Below are 24200 nucleotides of genomic sequence, written 5' to 3'. Positions count from 1 at the left end.
GAACACCACCAGAATTTGGTCAGTCTGAAAACACAGCAAGATCTTTACCTCCCCACATCAACATGAGCCAAACCCTGGCCAGTAAGCTTGGTAAGACTCATGCAATCAGACATCATTTCTGAGGAAATCAGAATCCTTTGACCCTGTGCTGGAGCAGCACACATTACAGACAGCCCAAGTGGCTAGCAAACAAACTGTGTCTTTTATCATGTGTAGACATCTACTTCTGCAAGCATCATCATAACATCTAGTCACTTGGTCTTGGGTTTGCTGTCTTCACTATTTAAGCTCCATAGCAGCAATGGAATTTTCATTACATGCAGTTTTGGCACACAGAAGTTGAATATTTTATTGACTTCTACTCAGTAGACACAACAGCTACAGCTGTCTTCAGTGATATGCAGAAAATATTGTGCAAGCAGATTGGTCCATAAAGTGCCACAAGAAAATCTATCAACTTTCTGAACCAGAAGTTATTGCTCTTCATCCAAAACATGAATAAAACTCGAAATGATGGTTCATCAAACATCAGAAATGTAGGACTGGTTCCTGATCACCATCTGCAGCCATTGTAACAGCAGTACCTTTAGTTGCATTCAGTATAGTTTAGTTCAGTATTCCTAAGGTTGGAAGGGACCTCAAAGATCATCGAGTCCAACCTGTCACCACAAACCTCATGACCTCCTCAGGGAGGATACTACTGCCCACTGTAGTCTTGAACTCACAACCTTCCCATTAAGGGTCTGATGCACTACCAACTGAGCCACAGCTTCCCCCTGAATCACAGGTGATTAAGGGTTGGAAGGGGCCTCAGGAGATCAAGTCCAACCTCCATGCCAGAGCAGGGACATAGAATCCAGCACAGGTTGCACAGGAACACATCCAGGTGGGTCTTGAAAGTCTTCAGAGACGGCGACCCCACAACCTCTCTGGGCAGCCTGCTCCTGTGCTCTGTGACCCTCACAGTGAAGAAGTTCTTCCTTGTGTTGAGGTGGAACCTCCTGTGCTGTAGTTACAGCATTTTGCTTAGCTTTACATTTCAGGCTATTCCAGAGCTGTCTTGTTACTCTTCCAAGAAATCCATGTGAGCAAAGATGACAGCAGTTGAAAGCCAGAAGACCTGGCTCATGGACCTCTGTGTGATCATGTCCTGGGTTGAGGCCTGTGTCCTAACCATGGAGATGATTCCTCCAGATCCCAGAGGGCACAAGGAGCTGAACAGTCCAGCCCAGTGGGTGGACACAACAAACGATGTTATTCCATTCCCAGAATGCCTGCAGCTGCCCTTTCTAAGAGAGCAGCACAAGCTGTCCCTCCTCCTTCTCCCTCACTCTCTCCCATCCCAGCTGGCTCCCTTCTCTTTGGGATGTGTGGGAGTGGGGCTGGAGCAGCCTGGCTGGGGCCTGCAGCTGGCAAGACGAATTTTAGCTGTGTCACTTGGGTTTGGTATGGGGAGTGGGTAGAGAGGCATGGGAGGGACATTTGAGGCCTGGGGTTTGGGGCTGGTTTGGAGGAGGTCTGTGGAAAGCTTTGACCTGAGGAGGTCTCCTTTGGAGAGCTGTCCCCGAGGCATGCTGTGGATTTGTGCATCTGATGTGCTCTGCACTGCAGGATGCAGTTATGAGCAGCATTCCCAGTTAAACTTCCCAGCCCTGTCCAGTCCTGTGTGCAGTGCTTGCTTTAGCTCCTCTGAGAGGGGTTAAAGAGCTCTGTCTTGCTCCCTACACCCAAGGCAGATCAACACCCAAACCACAGCTAGAACGAGTCTGTGTCTCTGACTAGGTGGCACCTGAGAAGAGAGCAGCTGCTTTGCTGCCTTCAGAATCAACATCAGTTTGCCAATTAATCAACTATGGGAAAGGAAAAACAAAATCCCAACCTCATTGGTCAGAGAGAAGTCAGACAAAAGTCTACACAACTGGATGCTTTCCCATCACAGTCTCAGTCAGCCAGGTCAGTGCAAGGCTCATCATGGATCTGCCAAGCTATTAGTAAATAACTCTGCCGTTTGTTCAGGATCATTTGAAAACTCATTGCCCAGATCCAAGGATAATGTCTTCACTCTGGGCAAGGACCCAAAAGGGTCATTAGTATGAAATTCTTGTGCAGAAAAAGATTTATCACAGAAATATGGAATAATATTCAACTCTTCCTTTGTAAATGCACATTTTGTCTTGAACCCAAGCGAAGCTTCACACAGATGACCTCCCACGTGTGGCTCCCATGTCACATGCAGCTCCCCTCCATGATTCATGCAATTCTTTCCCAAATGTGTTCATTTAAATATTTCCCTTTCTCTTGGAGGTGAGCTCTGGCAAGGAGAAGGCTGCCACTCCAGAGGGAATGCCATCCACACCTCCATGCGCCCGCCGGCAGCTCGAAGCCTCACCAAGCCAGCAAAAAGCCTGAGGCTGGAGAATAGAGGAGCCACGCTGGGAAAGTGTTGTAAGCTGGGCTGTTGGACAGAGGTGAGGGCAGGAGTCCAGTGAGAAGTGGAATCCAAGTGAACAGGAACTGAGCACATTACCTCTGGGTTTAGATCACTTCAGCAGAGGCCACACAATTTATTCTACAGCACATGCAAGGAGATTAAATTTGCATCTTTTTTCTTTTGGACTGCTGACAAATTCAAACACACTTTGCAGAGCAAAGGGGGGAAGTATTCAAGAGAAGGAAAAATGAACACCACACACATGGCTGGTGAGTTCTTAAAGTCACACTGTGGCACAGCAACTGCAGAGCACTGCTTAGATCCCTTGTTTAGCATGTGATGGATAAATTGTGATAGCTCCCTATCAGCCAGGCTCAGGAAGCCAATCTGGAAACACTCCCAAACAGGGATGGTTGGTTTGGACCCTCCAGACTGAAGCTGAGCCTGGAGGTGGTGGCAATGTGGGGTCACTCTGTGGCCTGTTGCAGTAGCAAGCTGTAGTTATATTATTGTTATTGCTATTAATGTTAATATTGTTATTGTGATCTTGTTGTTGCTCTCGTTGTTCCTGGTGATAATGAAACCAGCAACGCTATTGACAGCAGGTGTCACCATTTGTGTCCTGAACGAGGGTAACAAAGAAGTAGCTCTGAGAAATTACATTTTCCTAATCTAATTTCCCTGAAGTTAAAATAATAATAATAATAATAATTAACAAAAAGAGAGACAGAAAACATGCTTAAGACTTCTCCTGCAAGGGTCAGTGGGCAGAAGCAGAGAGGCAGTGTGTACTTAACTCTCTTTGGCAAGTTCCACCACAGCCTTAAACGAAACTTGAAAAACATAACAGGGTATAAAAAGTTCAAGCCTGTGAAAGCCCAGGGCCAAGCAATGCCAGTTACATGTTGCTCCCTGGATCACCTGCTCTATTCTACCCTAAACATGTATGCACTTAGCTACTGGGAGCATCTCTTGAGCCCCTTGCTGTAAGAAACGGAGATAAAGTTCAAGGCCTGGGAGGTCCAGCTTCATAGAATCATGGAACAGTCCAGATTGGAAGGCATCTCCAAAAGTCACCCAGACCAATTTCCCCTGCAGCAAGCAGGGGCATCCCCCACTTAGATCAGGTTGCCCAGAGCCCTGGGACCATAGAGGAGCTTCCACCTAAGCAGAAATGAGAGGAAGCTGAATGCAGCACCTGATTTTGTTCAGGGTCAGCATCTGCCTGAAATGCAGCCAGCCAAGGGATGCTGGTGAGAGGCTGCTCTGGTGACCCAAAATCAAATGTGCTGGGGGATCTGCAAGGCAGATCAGGATGAAACCTCAGGCAATTGATCTCAATTTCTTTTTGGGCCAAGGGTTGTGTCTCTAGGTCCTTGTGTCTGAGCCTCCTTCTGAGCAGAGCTCACAGGACATGGGAATAAAAAGGGAGAGATGCCCACCTCTCAGTGGAGCCACACCAGCCATCTCTGAGCAGTCCCCCTAAAGCAACCCAGTGTCATCCGAACCAGAAGTATCTGAAAGCTTGGGACCTGCAACTCCACTACTAACTAAATGGTGCTGACAGGTTCGCTGGCAGAAGTGCCACAGGGACTGCTGTGCCTCTGTTGGCATCGCCCACTGCAGCAACCATCCCCCGGTACCTTCACCGTAGCCTGCCCCAGGGCACACCAACAGCCCTGCAAGGGGCTGCACCCCACAACCCACCTCCTGCAAGCAGGGTGGTGTGCTGGATGCCAGGCTAAACATAAAGCAGGTCTCCCCTGGACACAGTGGCTCAGATCATCATTTTCAACCTGGAAATCTGGGGAGCTGTTCATACAGAGACAATGGAAAGTGCAGAGCCAAATCCCTCCAGGAATTGAAAGGGACGTGGTCTCCTTGCCTTCTAAACCAGTAGCTGTACATGATGCCACTCAGTGGCAGATGTGGGGGTTTTAGGATCAAGAATTCTCCTGTTTAATCAAACTGGCTTTGATGAAGGCAGCACATGCTCCATGGCATCCATAACCCACTGGCATCCAGCTCATGAGCTCTGCTTGCTCAGTCACTTCATCTCCATGAGCCATCAGCAGTCTGCCTGCCCCTTCATGAATCCCACCAAAGGGTGGCCACCGTGTCCAACAGCTCTGCCTCCTTCTGGGGGACAGAAGGAAAAAGGAACACTTATTTCAGAACCCCAAACTCTCAGTACTTGTTTGAGGAGGGACTGCACAGGTGAAACAGTTTGTGAGCTTCCTGAGCGTCTTCACTAACACAACATTTCCAGAGCAGCTTTGGCAGAAGCCTGGCAGCCACATGCTTAAGAGATATCCAGTGTGGAATCTGACTGACAGAATAACAGGTAATACAGAAATGTACCTTGGAAATAGCAAGTGTCCTGCCCTGCCCACCACTGAAAGCACTCTGAAGTCCCAAGGATGGGGGCAGATTTCAGGCCCAATGAATCACTCTATAGGAGTAGAACTTTTTATTATTTATTTACATATTTTCTGTGTTGTTCCTTCAGTTAGTAAGGAAAATGTTTTTCTCCACCACAGCAGCTCACTCAGCAGCCTCTGCAAGGTCTGGTTGCTGCCCTTGAGTCACCAAGGTTAGTCTGAAGAACTAGAGAAGTGCCAGTGGTCACAGCTTTGGAGGGACTGTCTGAACTCCTTGTACACTCCCTGGCAATGTTCTTTCTTCTTCTTCCTGCTCTGGCAAGGGAGTTGCAGTGGATGATCTTTCAAGGTCCCTTCCAACCCCTAAGGCTCTGTGATTCTTCGTTTAAAGCACACCCTCTGCACTGTGCTGCTTCTCCTTCAGAGGAAGGGAGCTTCATTACCGATCTGCGAGGATCAGTGGGAGGATTTCTTCTAGGGTTTGGAGCTGAGCCTGGAATAGTTTTTCTTTGGGAAGCTGAATTATATTGATTCTTCAAAACAAAATGTGTAGGTTAACTTAGAATCAAACATTAATCAAACAACTGAGCAAGCTTCAATGGGTCTTACAAGCCCTACAAGAACTGAGTCCAACACCACAGCTCATCCATAATGACCTGGTGACTGCAGTGATTTAAATGTTTTACTTAGGACTTGTACCAAAAATAGATATTCCAGTGCATTACCTGAGGGAAAACTAAGAGCTGAGTCAAGTCCTTTTGATAGCTGAGCCTGGCTTTCAAGTAGCAAATGGCTACCACAGCTAGCAGCTCCCAAACTGAAGGCACTGCCTCCAAGACAGCAAAATACACTCGAGCAGGTGCCCACTGAAGTCATCAGACCAGATGAAGGAATCCAGGTTTCTACTTTTGTTCTTTAATTTCCCCCCTAGAATGGTTATTTTTTGTGGCTCTAATCTTCCATTTCTTGCCCAGATGAGACTGCACCAGAGAGGTTTCCAGTGGTTTTTGACCTTGTATTAAACTAATGCTGGTATATTGCACCATGACCTCTCTATGGCCCTTAGCAGAGCCACAGACCCCCTGAAAAGACCACGCAGCCGAATTATGTCTCTGGGCATTCCCTCATTCAGCAGACCTGACACCAATAATTGCACATACAAAGTTCTGTGCATCTCCTGTCAGTGAAAACAGCAATTCTCTGATGCCTCTGCTACTGTTTATCCTCAGAATGAGCTGCTGTGGAGTGCTCTGCTTCATCAGCACCAACCTTAAGTGTTGAAGCTATCCCTGAAGGCGTTCCAGAAACGTTGGCCATGGCACTTGGGGATACAGTTTAATGGCCATGGTGGAGTTGGGTTATGTTTGGACCAGAGGACCTTCGAGGTCTTTTCCAACCAGAACAATTCTATAAACACTTACTGAGATCCTCATAGGCTAAAACTGGGCTGGTTTGCGGAAAATCAAAACTTGCCTTTCACGGATACAGGCTCCTGGAAGCGATTCACCACTCCTGCCAACGTGCAGAGCCAGAGGGGCAGGAGGTGAGCAGCCTGCCCCTTCACAACCCCCCAGATCATTCACAGGCGCTCTCCACTGCGTGACCTGTCTGCAGCTCCCCCGAACCCACCCGGACCGCTCCCGGTGCGTCCCCCAGCGCAACGCCTCCGGTCGCGCTGCCCCTTCCAGGCCGGCGGCCGTCGGGCACAGCCTCGGGCTCCCGGGTTCCGCGTGGCGAGCCCGGGTGGCGCAACTTCAGCGTGAGCCCAGAGCCCCCGGGGGCTGCCGCTGCGAAGCCACGTCCCGCTCAAGCTCCCCGGTCACCGGTGGGTGCCCTACGAGCGCTGTCCCCGGCTGCTCCGGCTGCCGGCGGAGGGGGCTCTGAGCCCGCCTCCCACCGCCCGGCCCCGGCCGTAGCCTCGGCCCCTTCCCCGGGGCGGAGAGAGGGAGGCGGGGCCAGACCGCGGCTTCGCGGGGCCGGGCCGGGCCGGACTGGCGGCGAGAGCGCGGGTCGCCGGCAGCCGAGCAGCGAGGGCGAGCGGCGGCGGCCGGGGCTGCGCAGCAGTGCCCGCGGCAGGGGCGCGCCCGGCCCCGGCATGGCCTTGCAGTAGGCAGGGAGCGCCGCCCGCCGCGCCCCGTCCGTCCCCGGAGACCCGCCCGGCGCCAAGATGAAAGGTGGGGACGGGAGCGGAGACCCACTTCACCCGCACGCGCGCGGCCCCGCACCGGGGGGCGGGATGTGGGGCGGGATGGGAGCGGGCAGGGTACGGGATGGGAGCGGGCAGGCAGGGTGTGCGATGGAAGGGCAGGCAGGGTGTGCGATGGGAGCGGGCAGGGTACAAGCGGGGTGCGGGATGGATGTGCAGACAGGAGACGGGATGGGAGTGCAGGGAGCAGACAAGGTGTGGGCAGAGGGCAGCTGAGGGAGATTGCGGGCAGGGTGCGGGCAGCTCCGTGTGCGGGTGCAGTGCGAGCAGGGTTTGCTGGACAGGGGCTGGGAGCACCGTGCAGGCAGGGTGCGGGCAGGACAAGCTGGGTGCGCGCAGGACGCCGGCAGGGCGCAGGCAGTCGGTGCCGGGAGAGGCAGCGAACGGCGGCTCCGCGGCTCCGCGCATCGGGCTCTGCTCCGCCGCTCTGGCTGCGCTCGTGTCGGGGAGCCCCGGTCCGATGAGCTCCGTGTCTGTGTGTTCCCTGCACGTCCGGGGTGCTCTGCCTAGCACGCTGTCTCTCGGCACCCCGCTCTTGCCTCTACCCTCCCCGGGCTCCTGAGAGACTTTTATTTCTCCCTAATTGATTTGTTTATTTTTTGTCAGCGTTTTTCGGTGTTCTTGGTGCTGCCTCTAAACATCTGGCAGTGATTAGGTGCCAGCAGAGCCTTAACGGGCTTGTGAAATGTATTTGGCATATTTCTCCTCAGCATCCACCGACTGGAAAATATTTGGTCTTCACTTTGCATCTGTTAAAACTGCAATGTTGTTCTTTTCTCTTTCTTCCCCCCTTTTTGTTTCAAGTGGGCAAAAGGTGCACTTCAGGTTGACCTCATCCTGCAGAGTTCTGACTATCCGGATGATACACTTTTACAAACCAAATGAAGGAGCAGGACTGCCAGAGTGCTGCACTTCCACCTATTAAAGATGTATTAGGGGAGTTGCAAGGAAGCCTTCTGTGTGTGAAAATTGATAGCCTCACAGCAGAAGGCAGAGGGAATACTTAAAATGAGAACATCAAAGGGCATTATGGAAAGTTTAGGAAGCTGTTGGGACTTTGTGAGAGCTGAATCTAGTTTGTCTTCAGAGGCAAAAATAAACTCGAAGGGTGGAAGGAGAAAACCATACACAGAAGAAAATTGGTGTGGGGCACCAGTGTGCCTGTGCTTGAATTGCAGAGTTTGATGCCAGATGCCAGGAGCCCAGTAAATATGATAGTTACACTGAGTTTCCAGGGGCTGGGATAGCAAATGATGTGATTATTTATTCACTTGCCAGAGCAGCTGCCTGAAGGCAGGACCTTTTGGGTTTTGAGGGGGGGGATTTTTGCAAGCCCACACAGGCTGTTTATTTCTGACACAGCCTCTACAGGGCTGTGCAACGTATTACAAACAATGTATTTACAATGTTCTTTATTTACAGGCATGTTTATATGCCAAAAGCGTTGTCAGCAGCTTGTCATTGTCACCATTAATGTAATGGCAAGAACAAACCGAAACAGTGAGGATCCAGTCATGTAGACTCGTGGCTGTGATCACTGAAAGCCTCACACTCTGCTTTTGCTGGGGCTGAGCCTGGGCCAGCTTGGGCAGAAGGTGGGATGCCAATAACACAGCCCGCATCTCCTTCCACCCTGCCTCCCTCGCTCCTTGCAAAGCAGGAAGGTGGCAGCTGGAGGGAAGATGCTGCTCCTGCTGGGAGCAGGAGTGGGTGACCTGGACTCCATCCAGCAGGAGGGAGCCGCTGGTCCTTCCCTGAGAGTGCTCACAGCCACCCTGCCACTGCACCTCGCAGCTGTGGAATCTGTAACAAAAGATGCAGAGGGGAACCCTCGAATTGAGAGACTGCAAACACATCATCACATCAGGTGCCCTTGCCAGCGATGAGGAAGCCAGAGAGCCAAACCAAATTTTAATCCTGGGATTTCCTTTTCTGGAACAAACAGAGCACAGACCTGATCTTGCAGGTCTTGTCCTTCATCTTGGTGGTGGTGGCCATGGCAGGGCTGCAGAGCTTGCTGGAGTTACAGGCTTTGCTCAATAACAGCAGAACGAGCTGTTGATCGCAGCTGTCTCTGTGAGACCCTCTCTGGAGAATGGGAGAATATCTAAATAATTACATCACTAAATATCTGTAAGGGAAAAAAAGTCTCTTTTCCATTGCTGGTATTCATCATTGGCTGTGTTTTACATCAGTAAAAGCAATGGAAGTGTAGGGTTTAATGTAGTGGTGAGCTCCACTGAGCTCTCAACCTGTGGCACTTTTCAGTACCAATTCATGTGATTGATAAAGGGGCTTGGCCACCTTTGGGGCAGATGTGTCTTTATCAAAACATATTCCTAGGCTGTGGATGTTTATTGGGGTGTGAGGGACGATTTGTTGCCTGGGAAATGAATGGGAACAGCTTGCTCACAGCCAGACAGCACCACCTGTTCAAAGCTTTGGCCTTCGTTTAGGGTAGGTGCAGGCGTGCTTGGAGCTGAGAACTTCCTCCTGCCTGTGATGCATTTTGTAATTATTACTTCCAACTGTGTCTGAAATCACTGCTGTCAGTGCTGGTGCTGAGTATCTCCATCTGAAATGTGGGTATTGTTTGGTTGACAGCTTAATGCTAGTGCTCCAAAGTGGGCAGTGGCAGCCAGGGTGGTCATCTGGGGGCTGTTGCTCCAGGATGACAGAGCAGCACTGAATGACAACGCTCAAGGTAGCTCAGCTGCTTCTTTCCACTCCTCCTCCTCCCCCACTTTCCCTTCTGCCATCACAGGCACCTAGCTGTGTACCCCTTGTACACCCCCCTTGTGCAGCAGTGGTGCTGGAGGAGGAAATGGCTGGTGTCTTGTGCTTGAGAGCTGAAGTGTGACCATATGCCCTGGCCTGCGCAGCTCCTCTACACTGAAGAGTGAACCAGTGGCACAGGTTCATCCTCGGCTGCACTCTGCTGGCACTGGTGAAGCCAGCACTGCCTCAGGAGTGGGCTGCTGTGGGTGCCCAAGTTTCTTAGCAGCCCCCAGTCTGCCTCAAAGGCAGCTCTGTGTGCTTTGTGCACAGGGTTTGTAGCACAGGGAGTACACTGAGCTTTTGTGGGAAGTGCCAACTCCTTGTACTTCAGGTTTGCCTTACACAGTGCACCCTGTAACTACAATTGTGATGCACCAGCCCATAGTGCTGGAACAACCCCTCCTGTGTTTTAACTTGGAGCCTGGATGTGAGGCAGAGCCTCCAGTTGCAAAAGCTGAGCCTGTGTGCATGCAAATTCTAAATATCCTGATTCTGGGGAGAAGGGCAGAAGTGTCTCTCTAACCTTTGTGTGCAGGAAGGCAAGGGAACAGTCACCTGCAGCTAGAGCTCTCCTGGAGAGAAACTTCACATTTCAGAAAAAATCCAGTCCAGAGCATTTTGCAGAAGCCAGAAGGCATCTGAAACCCAAGGATGAGTGAAGGGATCCAGCAACCTCTGCTTAGTGCAGTCAGCACAGAGTTTATATGAATACAGTGACACAGACATGAAACATGCGCAGGAGCTGGGAGTGGTGTGGGGGCCGTGTGGCAGGACCCTCCCAGGGAAGTTCAAAGGCATCAGCAGTTACAGTAAATGTGTGAGACAGCCCAGAGCAAGTCCTGGGCAGTGCTGCTAGGCAGTCACTGTGCATGCTGAACACGGTGGTGGCACAGAGGGTTTGCAGCATAGGGATGAGGAAGGTGATGGTGCAAGCCCCTGTCAGATGTTCTTATTGATGCTACGGAGGAAAGCAAAGTGTAGGAAGCTGTGGAAGTGCGAGAGAGGACTGGTGCTGCACGGTAGGAAGGTTGCTGTGCAGCAGCGAAGGACACTGAGCAGAATCAGCAGGGGAGCTGTTGGTGACAGGAGAGTTTTCAGGGGAAGCTGCAGTTCATCTCCCCGTGCCATGCTCTGCTTTTCTCAGGGGGCTGAGCCTGGCCCTGTGAGGAAGGGACTTGTGTAACATCTCTTGTGGCTCTTTCTTCTCTGACTTTGGAGAACATAAATTTACTCTGAGGGGTAGGGGTCAAGTGGAGAGGGCCAAGCTCTTTTGGGTGGCACACAGTAGTAAGCCAAGGAAGAATGGAGACAAACTGGAACATGGAAGGTTCCACCTCAACGTGAGGAGAAACTTCTTCGGTGTGAGGGTGCTAGAGCTCTGGAGCAGGCTGCCCAGAGAGCTTGTGGAGTCTCCTCTGGACACATTCCAAACCCACCTGGATGCATTCCTGTGCCGACTACCCTGGGTGACCCTGCTCTGGCAGGGGGGTTGGACTGGGTGATCTCTGGAGATCCCTTCCAACCTCTAACATTCTGTGATATTCTAGATTGACTTTGCTGCAGCTGGAAGCTGAACAGAGCCCTTTATTGTCACAGCCACTTAGATCTGCACGTGAGGACCATTGTGCCCAGAGATTCCAGCACCTTTGTCTGCTGGAATAAAGAGGGAAAGGGAATCTGCAGAGGAAAGTCAGGGCTGAATAACGAGAACTGGCAGAAATGTCAAGGATAGAAACATTTCAGTGCCGTGGAGGATGTGTGCCCAGTTATCTTCAGCTTCACAAAACCTTCCTTATCCTGAGGTTCTCTGTGTTGGAACACAGATTCTGCCCTTCCAGCCCTCCCCCTTGGAAAGCAGAATAAAGATGCTTTTCTACCAGGCACTGAAAGTGAACCTAATCCTCCTAATAATGTGAGCATGGTCTGTATGAGGGAGGGATCAGCCCAAGATTAATTGTCTTTGGAATTTGACTGCTTCCACCTAAAACTGCAGTCCCTTTTGGTGCATGAATTTAAGGTGAAGACTGGGACCTCGCTGGGGAGCAACGTGGATGAGTTCTGAAGGGTAACAGAGGCTGTGCTGCTCAGAATGTGAGGGCCATCCAGTGCCTCCTCTAACATCCAGACAGGGAAGGGCAATTTTTCAGTGCCCTAATGAGAACAGATCTGTTTGCTCTTAAACCATTACACTGAAATAGGAGAGGATTTAAGCTTCCAGGTTCTAAGGTCGACCCTCCACACCGCCGCTGGTCCTGACCCCAGCACTGTGGCAGTGCTGTGTGGGGCTTTAACAAGCTGTGTTCTAGAAGCACTCCTGTTGGCTGTCTCCATGCTGCACAGAAAAAGCAGATCTAGCACCTTTGTTCTTACACCTCTGAGGTTCTTAAATCTTCTCTCTCTCCAGTTTTGTTCAACATCTTTATCAATGACTTGCATGAGGACACTGAGTGCCCCCTCAGCAAGTTCTCTGATGATACAAAGCAGGGGTAGGGGTGGCTGACACCTGCCAGGCTGTGCTGCCATCCAAGCAGAGCTGGACAGGCTGAGAGCTGGCTGCAGGAAGGTCAATAAGGAGAAGTGCAGGGTCCTGCACCTGGGGAGGAATAACAGCAGGCACCAGGACAGGGTAGAGGCTGCCCTGCTGGAGAGCAGCTCCATGGAGAAAGACCTTGGAGTGCTGGTGGGCAGCATGGGACAGCAAAGTGTCCTTGTGGCCAAGAGAGCCAATGGGATCCTGGGAGGCAGCAAGCAAAGTGTGGCCAGCAGGGCTGGAGAGGTTCTGCTCCCCCTCTGCTCTGCCCTGCTCAGACCACACCTGCAGCACTGTGTCCAGTGCTGGGCTCCCCAGCTCCAGAGAGACAGAGACCTGCTGCAGAGAGGCTAAGGGAGAGCCAGGAGGATGCTTAGGGGACTTGAGCATCTCCCCCATGAAGAGAGACTGAGAGCCTGGGGCTGTTTAGTCTGGGGAGGAGAAGGCTGAGAGGGATCTGATCAATGTCTATCAATAGCTGAGGGGTGGGGGGCAAGTGGAGGGGGGCAAGCTCTTGTGGGTGGTGCACAGCAATAAGCCAAGGAGCAATGGAGACAAACTTAAACAGAGAAGGTTTCAGCTCAACATGAAGAGAAACTTCTACGTAGTGGCAGAGCCCTGGAGCAGGTTGCCCAGAGGGGTTGTGGAGTCTCCTCTGGAGACTTTCAAAACCCACCTGGCTGCCTTCCTGTGCAGCCTGCCCTGGGTGCTGCTGCTCTGGCAGGGGGTTGGACTGGGTGATCTCTGGAGGTCCCTCCCAGCCCCTCAGGTTCTGTGATTCTTGCATTCTCTTTCGGGCCTAGCAGTCTGGGAGTGGATCTGCAGCAGAGCACTCAAACACACCTACTTGTCATCATTCTTTGTTTTGTGTGGGGTGATGAGAGACACAATCCATGTCTTAGAGAGGATCTCTGGTCTGGTGCCTTACCACTGCTTCCTTGTGATACTGAAAGCAGTTACAATCCCAGATCAGTAACTGAAGGACAGAGGTGGGGAAAAGCATCAAGCTTCTTGTTAGAATCCAGGCTCAAGCAGCATCCCAAAGGATGACTTCCTGCTGACTCCCAGGAGTGGCTCAGCTGAGTTTGTGCCAGTGCTCCTCTGAAGAGCAGGTACTGTGCAGATGCAGGGTCTGTGTCACTCCTGTCTGGAAGAGCTTGCTGTATGACCTGGCTGGGAGACACACACTGCCAGCACAGTGCTGTGGCAGCAGGGAAGGGTTTGAAGTGTGGGGTAGGTTTTTGTGAGGGAGAGTTTACCAAAATAGAAGCAAGGAGAGAAAGACTTGAATATGAAAAGGGCCAGTAGGAGAAGCCAGCAGAGAGACAGAGCAGGAGGAGAAGTGAAATGAAGCATCTGTGGAGAGGAAGGGGAATGAGCAGCACTTCAGCACAGGCAGGAGACTGTCCAGAGTAAAAGCTGTGTCCAGAAGAAGTGGAAACCGATGGGGCTGATGAAGTCATCGATGTCTTGAAGGCCACTGGTGCTTGCTGTGCTTCTGCTGGCTCAGTTTCACCGCTGGGTCAGCACTTTGAATGCAGAACCAGTTCCTAGTGATCAGAAATGCACAGCTCTGGTGACCACTCACAGAGCTTTGGGAATGTCATCCGGGAAATGCATTCTCTCAGTTGTTGAGCAGGGGTTACTGTGAGGGAAACCTCACAAGGGGACAGGTTTGGCTTTTCCCTGGGAGGGCTGAGATGGACAGAGTGGGCAGAAGGAGCTTTTTGACACCGCAAGTATTCCCCCCAGCTAGGCCCTGGATGCAGCTGTTCCACAGCTGGAAGCAGAGTTCTGCATCCATGCTGCTTCAGCTTTCCAGATGGTACCCAAACAATTTATCCTTGGTTGCATTAACATTAACTGTACAGGGTTGCAGTCAGTGGGGAACATGAGGCCCTAACCACTAAAGCTTTGTGAGGGAGCTTTGTTTTGAAGGAAACTCTTGCACTGCATGTCATTGTTACTGCAAATTGATCTCACAGCCCTGAGCTCCCAGCATGGTGCTTGGTTGCCCAGGGAGGTGGCTGGGGCCTCATCCCTGGAGGTATTCAAGGTGAGGCTGGACAGGGCTCAGGGATCTAGTTGAGGATGCTCCTGGGTTGGAGAAGGTTTGACTGGATGACCTTTGGAGGTCCCTTTCAACCCAGACTGTTCTGTGTGAGTTCTAATGTACTGCAAACCAAATTTTCAGAGGGATTGTGAAGGGGCTTCTAAAACCTGAGCTGAAAGTCAGCAGGACAGTTTTCAGCCCTGATGATTGTCTCCTGGAACAGATGTCCTCAGATTTGGAAATGCCATGTAGGATATCAGTGTTTTCCTTAATGCAAGGCTTTAAAACAAAGCCTTTAAACAAAGACCTTCAAGCCATGTTTACTGCACACAGCTGTTGTAGACATGATTGGACACCACCTGTCTGCAGGTGGCCAGCATCTGCATGCCATCTAGGAGGGCAAGGAGGCTGGGGAGGGGTCTGGAGCACAGCCCTGTGAGGAGAGGCTGAGGGAGCTGGGGTTGCTTAGCCTGGAGAAGAGGAGGCTCAGGGGAGACCTTCTTGCTCTCTACAACTACCTGAAGGGAGGTTGTAGCCAGGAAGGGGTTGGCCTCTTCTCCCAGGCATCCAGCACCAGAACAAGAGGACACAGTCTCAAGCTGTGCCAGGGGAGGTTCAGGCTGGATGTTAGGAAGAAGTTCTTAAGAGAAAGAGTAATTGGCCCTTGGAATGTGCTGCCCAGGGAGGAGGTGGAGTCACCACCACTGGAGGTGTTTAAAAAGAGTCTGGATGAGGCACATGGTGCTATGGTTTAGTTGATTGGTGCTGGGTGGGAGGTTGGAATTGATCTCAAAGGTCTTTTCCAACCTGGTTAGTCCTGTGGTTCTGTGAATGACTCTGCGGTCTAGTTTACTTCATTAGTGAATCAAGTGGCTGGGCAGGGTGTGCTGTTAGAATCATAGAATCAGTAAGGTTGGAAAAGACCTCAAAGATCATCAAGCCCAACCTGTCACCCAACACATCCTGACAACTCAACCATGGCTCCATCCTCTTGAACACCTCCAGGGATGGGGACTCCCCCACCTCCCTGGGCAGCACATTCCAATGGCCAACAACTTTCTCTGTGAAGAACTTTCTCCTCACCTCCAGCCTAAACCTCCCCTGGCACACCTCAAGACTGTGTCCTCTTGTTCTGGTTCTGCTTGCCTGGGAGCAGAGACCAACCCCCACCTGGCTACAACCTCCCTGAAGGGAGTTGGAGAGAGCAAGAAGGTCTCCCCTGAGCCTCCTCCAGGCTAAGCAACCCCAGCTCCCTCAGCCTCTCCTCACAGGGCTGTGCTCCAGACCCCTCCCCAGCTTTGTTGCCCTTCTCTGGGCACCTTCCAGCATCTCAACCTCTTTCCTAAACTGAGGAGCCCAGAACTGGACACGGGACTCAAGGTGTGGCCTCAGCAGTGCAGTGTACAGGGGCACAATGACTTCCCTGCTCCTGCTGGCCTCACTGTTCCTGATGCAGGCCAGGATGCCCTTGGCCTTCTTGGCCCCCTGGGCACACTGCTGGCTCATGTTCAGCCTACTACCAGGTCCCTCTCTGCCTGGCTGCTCTCAGCCACTCTGACCCCAGCCTGTAGCACTGCCTGGGGTTGTTGTGGCCAATGTGCAGAACCTGGCACTTGGATGTGTTCAATCTCCTGCCCTTGGCCTCTGCCCATCTGTCCAGCCTGGCAAGAAGGTGCCACCTGGACATGTGTGCTAAGCAGCTTTCTGCAACACCTTCAGTGTGCCAGCAAGGACACCCTCAAAAGAAAGAGGATGAAATGGAAACCGATTCCCTAAACCCAGATTGCCCCCAGGGCTCCTCAGCCCCGAGGCTGTGGCGGGGAAGGGACCAAGCATTCCAGGGGCTGTAGGCTCTGTGTAATCCCAGGGCAGATTTGGCATCCTTCTTGGCTCCAGGCCAGCTCTTTCTTACTTGACCTCAGAGTGACTCCTAAGTGGTCCATGATTAGTTTATTGAAGCTTTAAGAACAAGAAGTAGAAATTACCTAGCTCTGCTCCGCAGATTCTTGCTTTGCCTGCAGCAAATTCATCCAATGAGAGTCTAAGGTGGTTTGGATTCAATGAGTTCCCTCTGTTTGCTGTGCTAATCCCCAACTGCACTGCTGGTTTGTAATTTCCACTCCCTTCAAGTATTGTGCTGTAACTTATTTAGCTGTAGAGCTGTATTTATGAGAGGTGTTGCAGTCATAGTTCGTAATGGGAAGGCAGCAGGACTTGGCATCGGGGCTCTGCTGGGAGGGGTCTTGCCAAAATGCCTGAAAGCCTCAGAGACCAGAGCTCTGGCTTTGAACTGACTCTGCAGTATTTGATGTACTACTGCTGGGCTACAGCAAGCCACTCATCTGTAGCAGTTTGCTGTGAGCTCCACATGGCAATCTGCTGCAGCCCCCGAGGAGACCCTTGTAAACCTGATGGAATGGGAGACCCGCGGTGGTCCTTCCCCTGCTTGGCTAATGCGATTGATTGCACACATGTGTTTGTGTCCTGCCCAAAGTTCACCTCTTTTATGGACCTTCCTTCTCCCAGAGCTCAGTAAAAGTCAGTGCAATAAGCAGTCACCTTTGAACCAGCCTTTCATGCTCCTGCATTTCATTCTGGCTTCCCTGGCTTCCAGCTCACAGCTGAGAGCAGAGCAGCTTCCAGCTCAGGCGTGGCTGGGGGCTCCAGCACTAAAGGGTTAACTGTTCCAGCTGGAGCACAACAACTGATCCTGCATTATTGCCTGCTTCAAGGAGGAGTCTGCCCTCGGTATTTCTCACTCGGGGAAATCAGCCTTGCCTATAAATAAATGTACATGTAAGGGAAACACTGCTCTCGTTCCAGCCCTCTGGAACCAAGCAGGGCTGCATCTAAGCTAAAGACAAATTTCTGCCTTCCAGCTTTTTGCAATGTCAAACAAAACCCAGCTGCAGCCCCACTCAAGTGGATCAGCACCCCTGAAGTAACCCCATACCACTTCCCTCTGCAGTGTCAGCCACCAGTGCTCCAAACATTGGTTTCCTCCCCTCCGATTCCTGGTTCAGCCTTGAAAGGCACCAGGCACCAGAGCCTGCCGGAGCTTTGCTCACTCTCTGCCTCCCTCCTTGGAGTGTGTTCTCTTGACCTCTGGCCCTCCTCACAGAGCACATTTCCATCCTTTTCTCCAGAAGAGCTGCTCCCTTCTCAGTGAAAGCTTGGGCACTCTTGTGTTTGCCTGAGCCAAGGCTATCAGGAAGCTTTTGAGTTCTTGTAAAACCAGTAACAAAGCTTCCATGGCTTTGTGAAGGGAGCAGAGAGCTGAGGGTCAAGGCTCTACTGCCTCCAGCGAGTGCAACAGACCCCTGAAGGCATGGGCTGGGCAGCTGGCTTTGCCTGGCACTGGCATTGGCAGGCTTGGTGTCAACTTCATTGGGAATATTTCAAACACAGGCTGGTTTGAGCATCCCCCTTCTGAGGAAAGGCTGAGGGAGCTGAGTCTCTTCAGATTGGAGAAGAGGTTGTTCAGCCTGGAGAAGAGAAGGCTCCACAGAGACCTCAGAGCTACATTTAAATGTCTGAAGGACACCCACAGGAAGGCTGGGGAGGGGCTGTTCAGAAGGGCCTTTGGGGTTAGCACAAGGGGCAATGGTTTGAAACTGGAGCAGGGCAGATTTAGGTTGGACATCAGGAGGAAACCACAGTGAGAGTGGGGAGACACTGATGGTTAAAGTCCCATCCCTGGAGACATTTAGGATGAGACTCAATGTGGCCCTGGGTAGTCTGATCTAGCTGGGGCTGACTGCAGGGAGGTTGGAGGGTCCCTTCCAACCCAATGCAATCTGTGAATCTGTGAGCCTGGGGGGTGGGGAGGGCTCACTGCTGGTGCTAAAGATGTGCAGGGCAGCGTGGGGAGGGCAGAGCCAGGCTCTGCTCAGTGGTGTCAGACCCTGGAACCCAGGAAGTTCCACCTCAACATGAGAAGAAGTGTGAGGATGAGAGCGGCCTGGAGCAGGCTGCCCAGAGAGGTTGTGGAGTCTCCTTCCCTGCAGATTTTCAAAGCCCCCCTGGATGCATTCCCCTGCACACTGCCCTGGGGGGTCCTGCTTTTGGCAGGGGGCTTGGACTGGATGATCTCTGGAGGTCCCTTCCAATCCCTGATATGCTGTGATTCTTTTGAAGCAGGGCTTCCAGGCAAGTCCAAGGTGCTGTTCCTTTTGGAACGCTGAGTCTAATCTTGGTTTGTTCCTTTTCTTCCTCCCATCTTGATTTTCCTTAAGCTCTTTACATTACAGCTCATGCTCTGCAATATTTCACTGGCATGTGACTTGAGCAAAGTGCCTGGTGGCAGCTGGGACTGGAAGATTGCTAAGCTCAGTCTGTGAAATATTTTTGTAGTAGACTTCCCTAAAATGCTGCCTGCTGCTGGATCAACTCACAGGGACTGAAGGGAGATTTTTCTGATGTTTTAGCTTTCAGTGAGCAGAAGCCAATATGCCAGCTGACAGAGCTGGCCTTGCCTGCCTCCACTTCCTCACAAACACCACAAGGACTCTTCCAGAGTCAGAGATGAAGAAATGAGGTACTCAAAGCTTACACAAATGACAAACACAACCACACCTTGCAGCACAGCAGGCAGTGCTGCTGACATTTCACAGAATCACAGAGCCTTAGGGGCTGGAAGGGACCTCCAGAGAGCCTCCAGTCCAACCCCCTGCCAGAGCAGGGCACCCAGGGCAGGGCACACAGAACACATCCAGGTGGGGTTGGAAAGTCTCCAGAGCAGGAGACTCCACAGCCTCTCTGGGCAGCCTGCTCCAGGCTCTGGCACCCTCACAGGGACAAAGTTTCCCCTCCTGTTCCTGTGGCTCCTCCTCTGCTCCAGCTTGCCCCCAGTGCCCCCAGCGCTGTCCTTGGCCATCCCTGAGCAGAGCCTGGCTCCAGCCCTGCACATCTTTATCCCCAGCAGTGAGGGAGGCCTCAGGCTCCTCTGCTCCAAGCCCCAGCTCCCTCAGCTGTGCTCACAGGGAGATGTTCCACTGCCTGCAGCAGCTCTGTGCCTCTGGGATGGACTCTCTCAAGCAGTTCCCTGAGGTCCTTCTTGAACTGAGGGGCCCAGAACTGGACACAAGATTCCAGCTGTGGCCTCAGCAGGGCAGAGAAGGGAGCAGGAGAGCCTCTCTCCATCTGCTCCCCACAGCCCTTCCAATGCACCCCAGGATGCCATTTCCAGTACATCTGTGTGGATGGAAATGGATCTGGATACAAACCACACAAATGTTTGTCACCAATAAAGAAAGCTGCAAAGCCCCTAACTATTGTTACAGATTCAGGGCCAGAGGGCAATGTGTGGAAAAACAAACAGCTAGGGAAGAGGCTGGCAGTCTGGGAGGAAGCTCTTGGGGCATGGGATGGAGCTGCAGGATTTAACCCCAGCCTGGAGGCCTGTGACACATATGCATCAGATAAGGCAGGTTAGAGCCCTGAGAGACAAAGGAGGGCAGGGGAGGGCAGGAAGCTAAGAACTCTGGTGCTGATAATCTTTCTTCTGTGCAGTGTCTTATCTTTTGTGCCAGTGGGGAAGGTCTCTCCAGAGTAGCTCCCTGCTGGGATGAGAAGCTTGGCTGTTGCCTGCTGTGGTTTGCTGTGTCAGGTGACCCTTGCACATTAGGCACAGTTGTGAGGCTTTGGCTCGTTTGGGGGTTTAGAAGGATTCTTTTTACCTTCAGAACCAGGATGTCCACTGGTTCTTCCATTTCTCACATGCACCCTTGAACTGGGGGGTCTAGCTTAAGCTCCAGACAGGAGTGCCCCTGGCAGTGGGCAGGATTTGTGCAATTTGGTGAATAAACAGACATTCTGAGCTATCTTTTCAGAAGTGCTGAATAAAGGCTGAAATTCTGCAGAGTGATGCCTGTGAGGGACTCTGCTGCTGCTTCAGGCAAGGCTGGCCTCAGACTTCATTGCAGGGCCCCTTTGCAGGTCAGGAGGAGCTGCAGGTCAGATTTGCTGCTGGACATACATTCAAATGATTCAGACTTTGCTGAGTCTGGCTGAGGACCATCTCTTCACCTTTGAATCCATCCCCCTAGGGCTCTCAGTCTGGTCTCATGATGCAGAGCAGCCTCATGTGCAGTAAGTCTGTGGCTAGCAAAAGTCTAACTGAGCACAGAGCTCTCAGTCCATGACATCTCTTCATCTGCTCTGACCTTGCTTTCCCACTGCCACTCATTAAATGTTCACTTCTGGGGAATCCCTTAACTGCCTTTTTGCTTCTGTTTCCATCACCCTTCATGTCGGGGAAGGCTCTGGATGGAGAGGTTGCATGGGAGTGAGCTTCCTTGGCACCCCATTCTGGAAGGCTGGTAGAGGGTGGTGACCTCCTGCTGAAGCTTCCCAGGGTGCTAAGTCCACCTCCCTGCTGCTGCAATGCCAGCAGAAGCCCAGGAGTTGCCCAGGAGTTGCTGGGTCTGGGGGAGCGCAGGGGTAGGGCTGCCCAGCAGTGCTCTGGCAAGCACCGCGAAGGTGCCGTGGTTCCCGGGGGCTGCCTGGGGGCTGAGCAGCCAGAGCTGTGCTGCCTGCCAGGGCGCTCGGGCTCCTGGTGCTGTTGCCTTCTCTGACTCAGCAGAGGGAAGGCTGTGCTGGTGGCAGGAGACTGAACAGAGGGAAGATGTATGCAGTTCTGGAGCCCCTGTTATAGGAAGGATCTGGAGGGGCTGGAAGGTGTCCAGAGCAGGGCCAGGAGGAGCAGAGGGCTGGAGCTGCTCTGCTATGAGCACAGCCTGAGGGAGTTGGGGTTGTGCAGTCTGGAGAGGAGAAGGCTCCCAGGAGACCTTCTTGTGGCCTTCCAGGATCTGCAGGGGGCTCCAAGAAAGCTGGGGAGGGACTTTTGAGGGTGTCAGGGAGGGATAGGACTCGGGGGGATGGAGCAAAAGTAGAAGTGGGGAGATTGAGATTGGCTGTGAGGAAGAAGTTGTTGCCCATGAGGGTGGTGAGAGCCTGGCACAGGTTGCCCAGGGAGGTGGTGGAAGCCTCCTGCCTGGAGGTGTTTGCAGCCAGGCTGGATGTGGCTGTGAGCAACCTGCTGTAGTGTGAGGTGTCCCTGCCCATGGCAGGGGGTTGGGACTGGCTGATCCTTGAGGTTCTTTCCAACCCTGACAGTTCTGTGATTCTAAGATTGTGCTGGTGAGGGAGGCTGAGCAGGGGGCAGGCTGAGCAGGGGGCAGGCTGTGCTGGTGAGGGAGGCTGAGCAGGGGGCAGGCTGAGCAGGGGGCAGGCTGAGCAGGGGGCAGGCTGTGCTGGTGAGGGAGGCTGAGCAGGGGGCAGGCTGAGCAGGGGGCAGGCTGTGCTGGTGAGGGAGGCTGAGCAGGGGGCAGGCTGAGCAGGGGGCAGGCTGTGCCGGTGAGGGAGGCTGAGCAGGGGGCAGGCTGAGCAGGGGGCAGGCTGTGCTGGTGAGGGAACCAGAGGGCTTCAGTGGGTTTTGTTTTCCTCATCTCTTTGAGGTTGTCAGCTCTGCTTCCATGTTTATTGGCTCTTGCCTCTTCAGGCCAGGCTGTGGGAGGTGGTGGATGGAGGGACAGCCATGCCCTCTGACTCCTGTCTGGCTACTCCCCATAGCTACATGTGGCCCTTCTGCAGCGCCCCCAGCTGGTGCTGGATGACCTGAGCCTGACCACCTGGGCAGCACAGGCAGCGAGCTGGGGCGAGTGCCAGGGCATGGCTGAGCCTGCCCGAGTGGCGGCCTGGTGGCAGCTGTCATGAGGAGGGATGTCTGCTCTGTTCTGTACTTGGGTGGCCAGGCAGGCCTCAGGACAGCTGGCAGGTGACAAACCATTTGTAGTCTGGATTCTGCTGCAGGTGGTGCCCGGGGGAAGGTCTCTGAGCTGCCTTTCCTGCCCCGGGACAGGGGTGGTGTGGGTGGTGTGGGAGGTCAGTAAGGCACCTTGCAATGAAGCTGTCCTGTGCATCAGTTCATCAACATCCACCTCTCAAACTTCTTCCCATCTGTTCCCGGTGGCAGTAGTAGTAACCTGCTGCTGTGTCTTCCTTTTTGCAGACGACTTTGCAGAGGAGGAGGAGGTGCAGTCCTTTGGCTACAAGAGGTTTGGTAAGTGGCCGCAGCGCCTCCTGCACCCTGCTGTCCTGGGGCGCTTGGGGCGAGCCCAGCACCGGCTGGGAGAGCCTCCCTTGCTGGCAGCATGGAGACACACGGGTGCAGGCCCGTGGCCCCTGCAGCCTGCGCAGAGGAGGGTGTGAGTTCCAGGCCTGGCTCACTCTGCTGGTGCTCAGCACGGCTCAGGAGCAGCCCTGGGCAGAGGGCCGTGGTTGGTTTCATTGCTGGCTGGCGGTGTGGCGCTGCAGGTCACACCTGAGCAGAAGGGAAGGTCTGGCTGCAGGACAGGACCCACGGGCTCTCTCTGCCCAGGCTTGCCTTTGGGCTGTGCAGTGGGCTTGGCAATGTGGGACCTTCTGTAGGCTTGCAGAGGTTGCAGTCCCAGCTGAGCCAGGAGGTGTGCTGTGCTCGCCTCTCCAGGCAGAAGGCTGTGGTGGGAATGCCTTCTGATGGCAAGAGCTGGGACCATGAGGTCAGGCAATTTCTTGTTTCTGCTGTCCTTCCTTTCTTTGGATGTTTGCTCACTGAAAAGGGCCTCCTCTTGGGAAGGCCACACACCTCTGAGCAGGAGGCAGCAGCCTGTGAGGTTCCTCTTTTCAAGGCTCTTATCTTCCCTTTCCCTCGAGGAAACATTTCAGTTTCTGCAGCCAATGGACTGAGGCAGGCTGACTTCTGTCACTGTGTCCACAGGGAGGTGACTTGGTGGCCTCTGAGCATCCACAGTGCCAGCTCTGTCTGAAGCAGCCAGAGGAGTTCATCCTTCGTGCTGCCAGCTGCCTGTCCATCTCTAAGCCTGTGGGAGAAGAGTTTGCTTTGTCTTTTCTCTCCTGTGAAAGTGGCTGCAACAAGAGTCACTTTCAACTTGCCTGCTTGGCAGAGGGATAGGAAAGGCCAGCTGAAAAGGAAAAACAAGTCCATGCCCAAAGGAGCAGTGCAGGCAGTGTAAGGCGATGTGGCATCTGGGAGGGGGGGTCACATTCCTGTGCCCTCTTCTACCCCTGAACTCCTGTGCTGCTCCCAGCTGCTGAGCTTTACTTTGGACAGCTCAGTCACAGAGCCAGCGCCTGTGGCTTGGCAGGTCCTGCCCTAAGGTTGCACCCAGGGCTCTTTCCTACTCTTGTGTTGGGTTTTTCTCTGGGGTAGGCCTTGAAACATCACACAAAGAAGAAATGTCTTGTTCAGTGGGCAGGAATGTTAGCTGTTCCCTTCTGTCCCCTCAGCTGAGTGCAAAACACTCACTACAGTAGCAGCTGTAAAAAAGCTCCCTGGCTGTCCCTGGCCAGCCTGCTCCTGCAGTGGCCTGTGGGAGGTTGTGGGCAGCAGTGGGCAGCCTCTGTGCTGCCATCCCAGGGCACTGCTGTGGCATTTTTTTGTAGCTGGCTTTCATGTCTTTCTCCTGGGTGGTGTGGTGCTACCCATCTGCACTGCTTCCCTCCTGAGACGTGCCAGGTTACTCTGAGCACTGCCAGAAACACCTCTGCTCTTCTGCCTGCTGGGGCAGGAGGAGAGGACCAGCAGGCTGGCAGTGGGCGGAGGAGGAGACTTCACCACAAAAGGAGGAGACAGGGTAGTTCCACCCTTAGGAAACAGCCATAACCTTCTGCTCCTTCACACAAACAACACTGCTGAGGTGAGGGAGCTGTCCCAGAAGCCTGCTGCATGGAAGAAGAGCCTTGACTAAAAGGGGAACAGGGTCATGAAGCCTTAACTTTGGCACTGGTGAGAGCTGTGCAGTTCAGTGCACAACTGAATG

At 53.0% G+C, this 24200-nt stretch overlaps 1 protein-coding gene across 1 annotated transcript in view; it reads left to right on the top strand.

The window, feature by feature from the left end:
* Positions 1-6814: 6814 nt before the first annotated feature.
* COLEC12 (collectin subfamily member 12) overlaps positions 6815-24200 on the top strand; it is a 112567-nt gene continuing 95181 nt past the window's right edge. Inside the window, exons 1-2 of the mRNA XM_068165453.1 lie at positions 6815-6986; positions 22391-22441. Coding sequence (XP_068021554.1) covers positions 6980-6986; positions 22391-22441 — 58 coding nt within the window. The 5' untranslated portion in view covers positions 6815-6979. The remainder of the gene's footprint in view (positions 6987-22390; positions 22442-24200) is intronic.

The sequence above is a fragment of the Melanerpes formicivorus genome, unplaced genomic scaffold (genome assembly GCF_026170545.1).
Source record: "Melanerpes formicivorus ecotype bairdi unplaced genomic scaffold, bMelFor1.0.p_v2 SCAF_89, whole genome shotgun sequence".
In the NCBI taxonomy this organism is placed as follows: domain Eukaryota; kingdom Metazoa; phylum Chordata; class Aves; order Piciformes; family Picidae; genus Melanerpes; species Melanerpes formicivorus.
The sequence above is the reverse complement of the archived record's forward strand: the minus strand, read 5'-3'. Positions and strand labels throughout refer to the sequence as shown.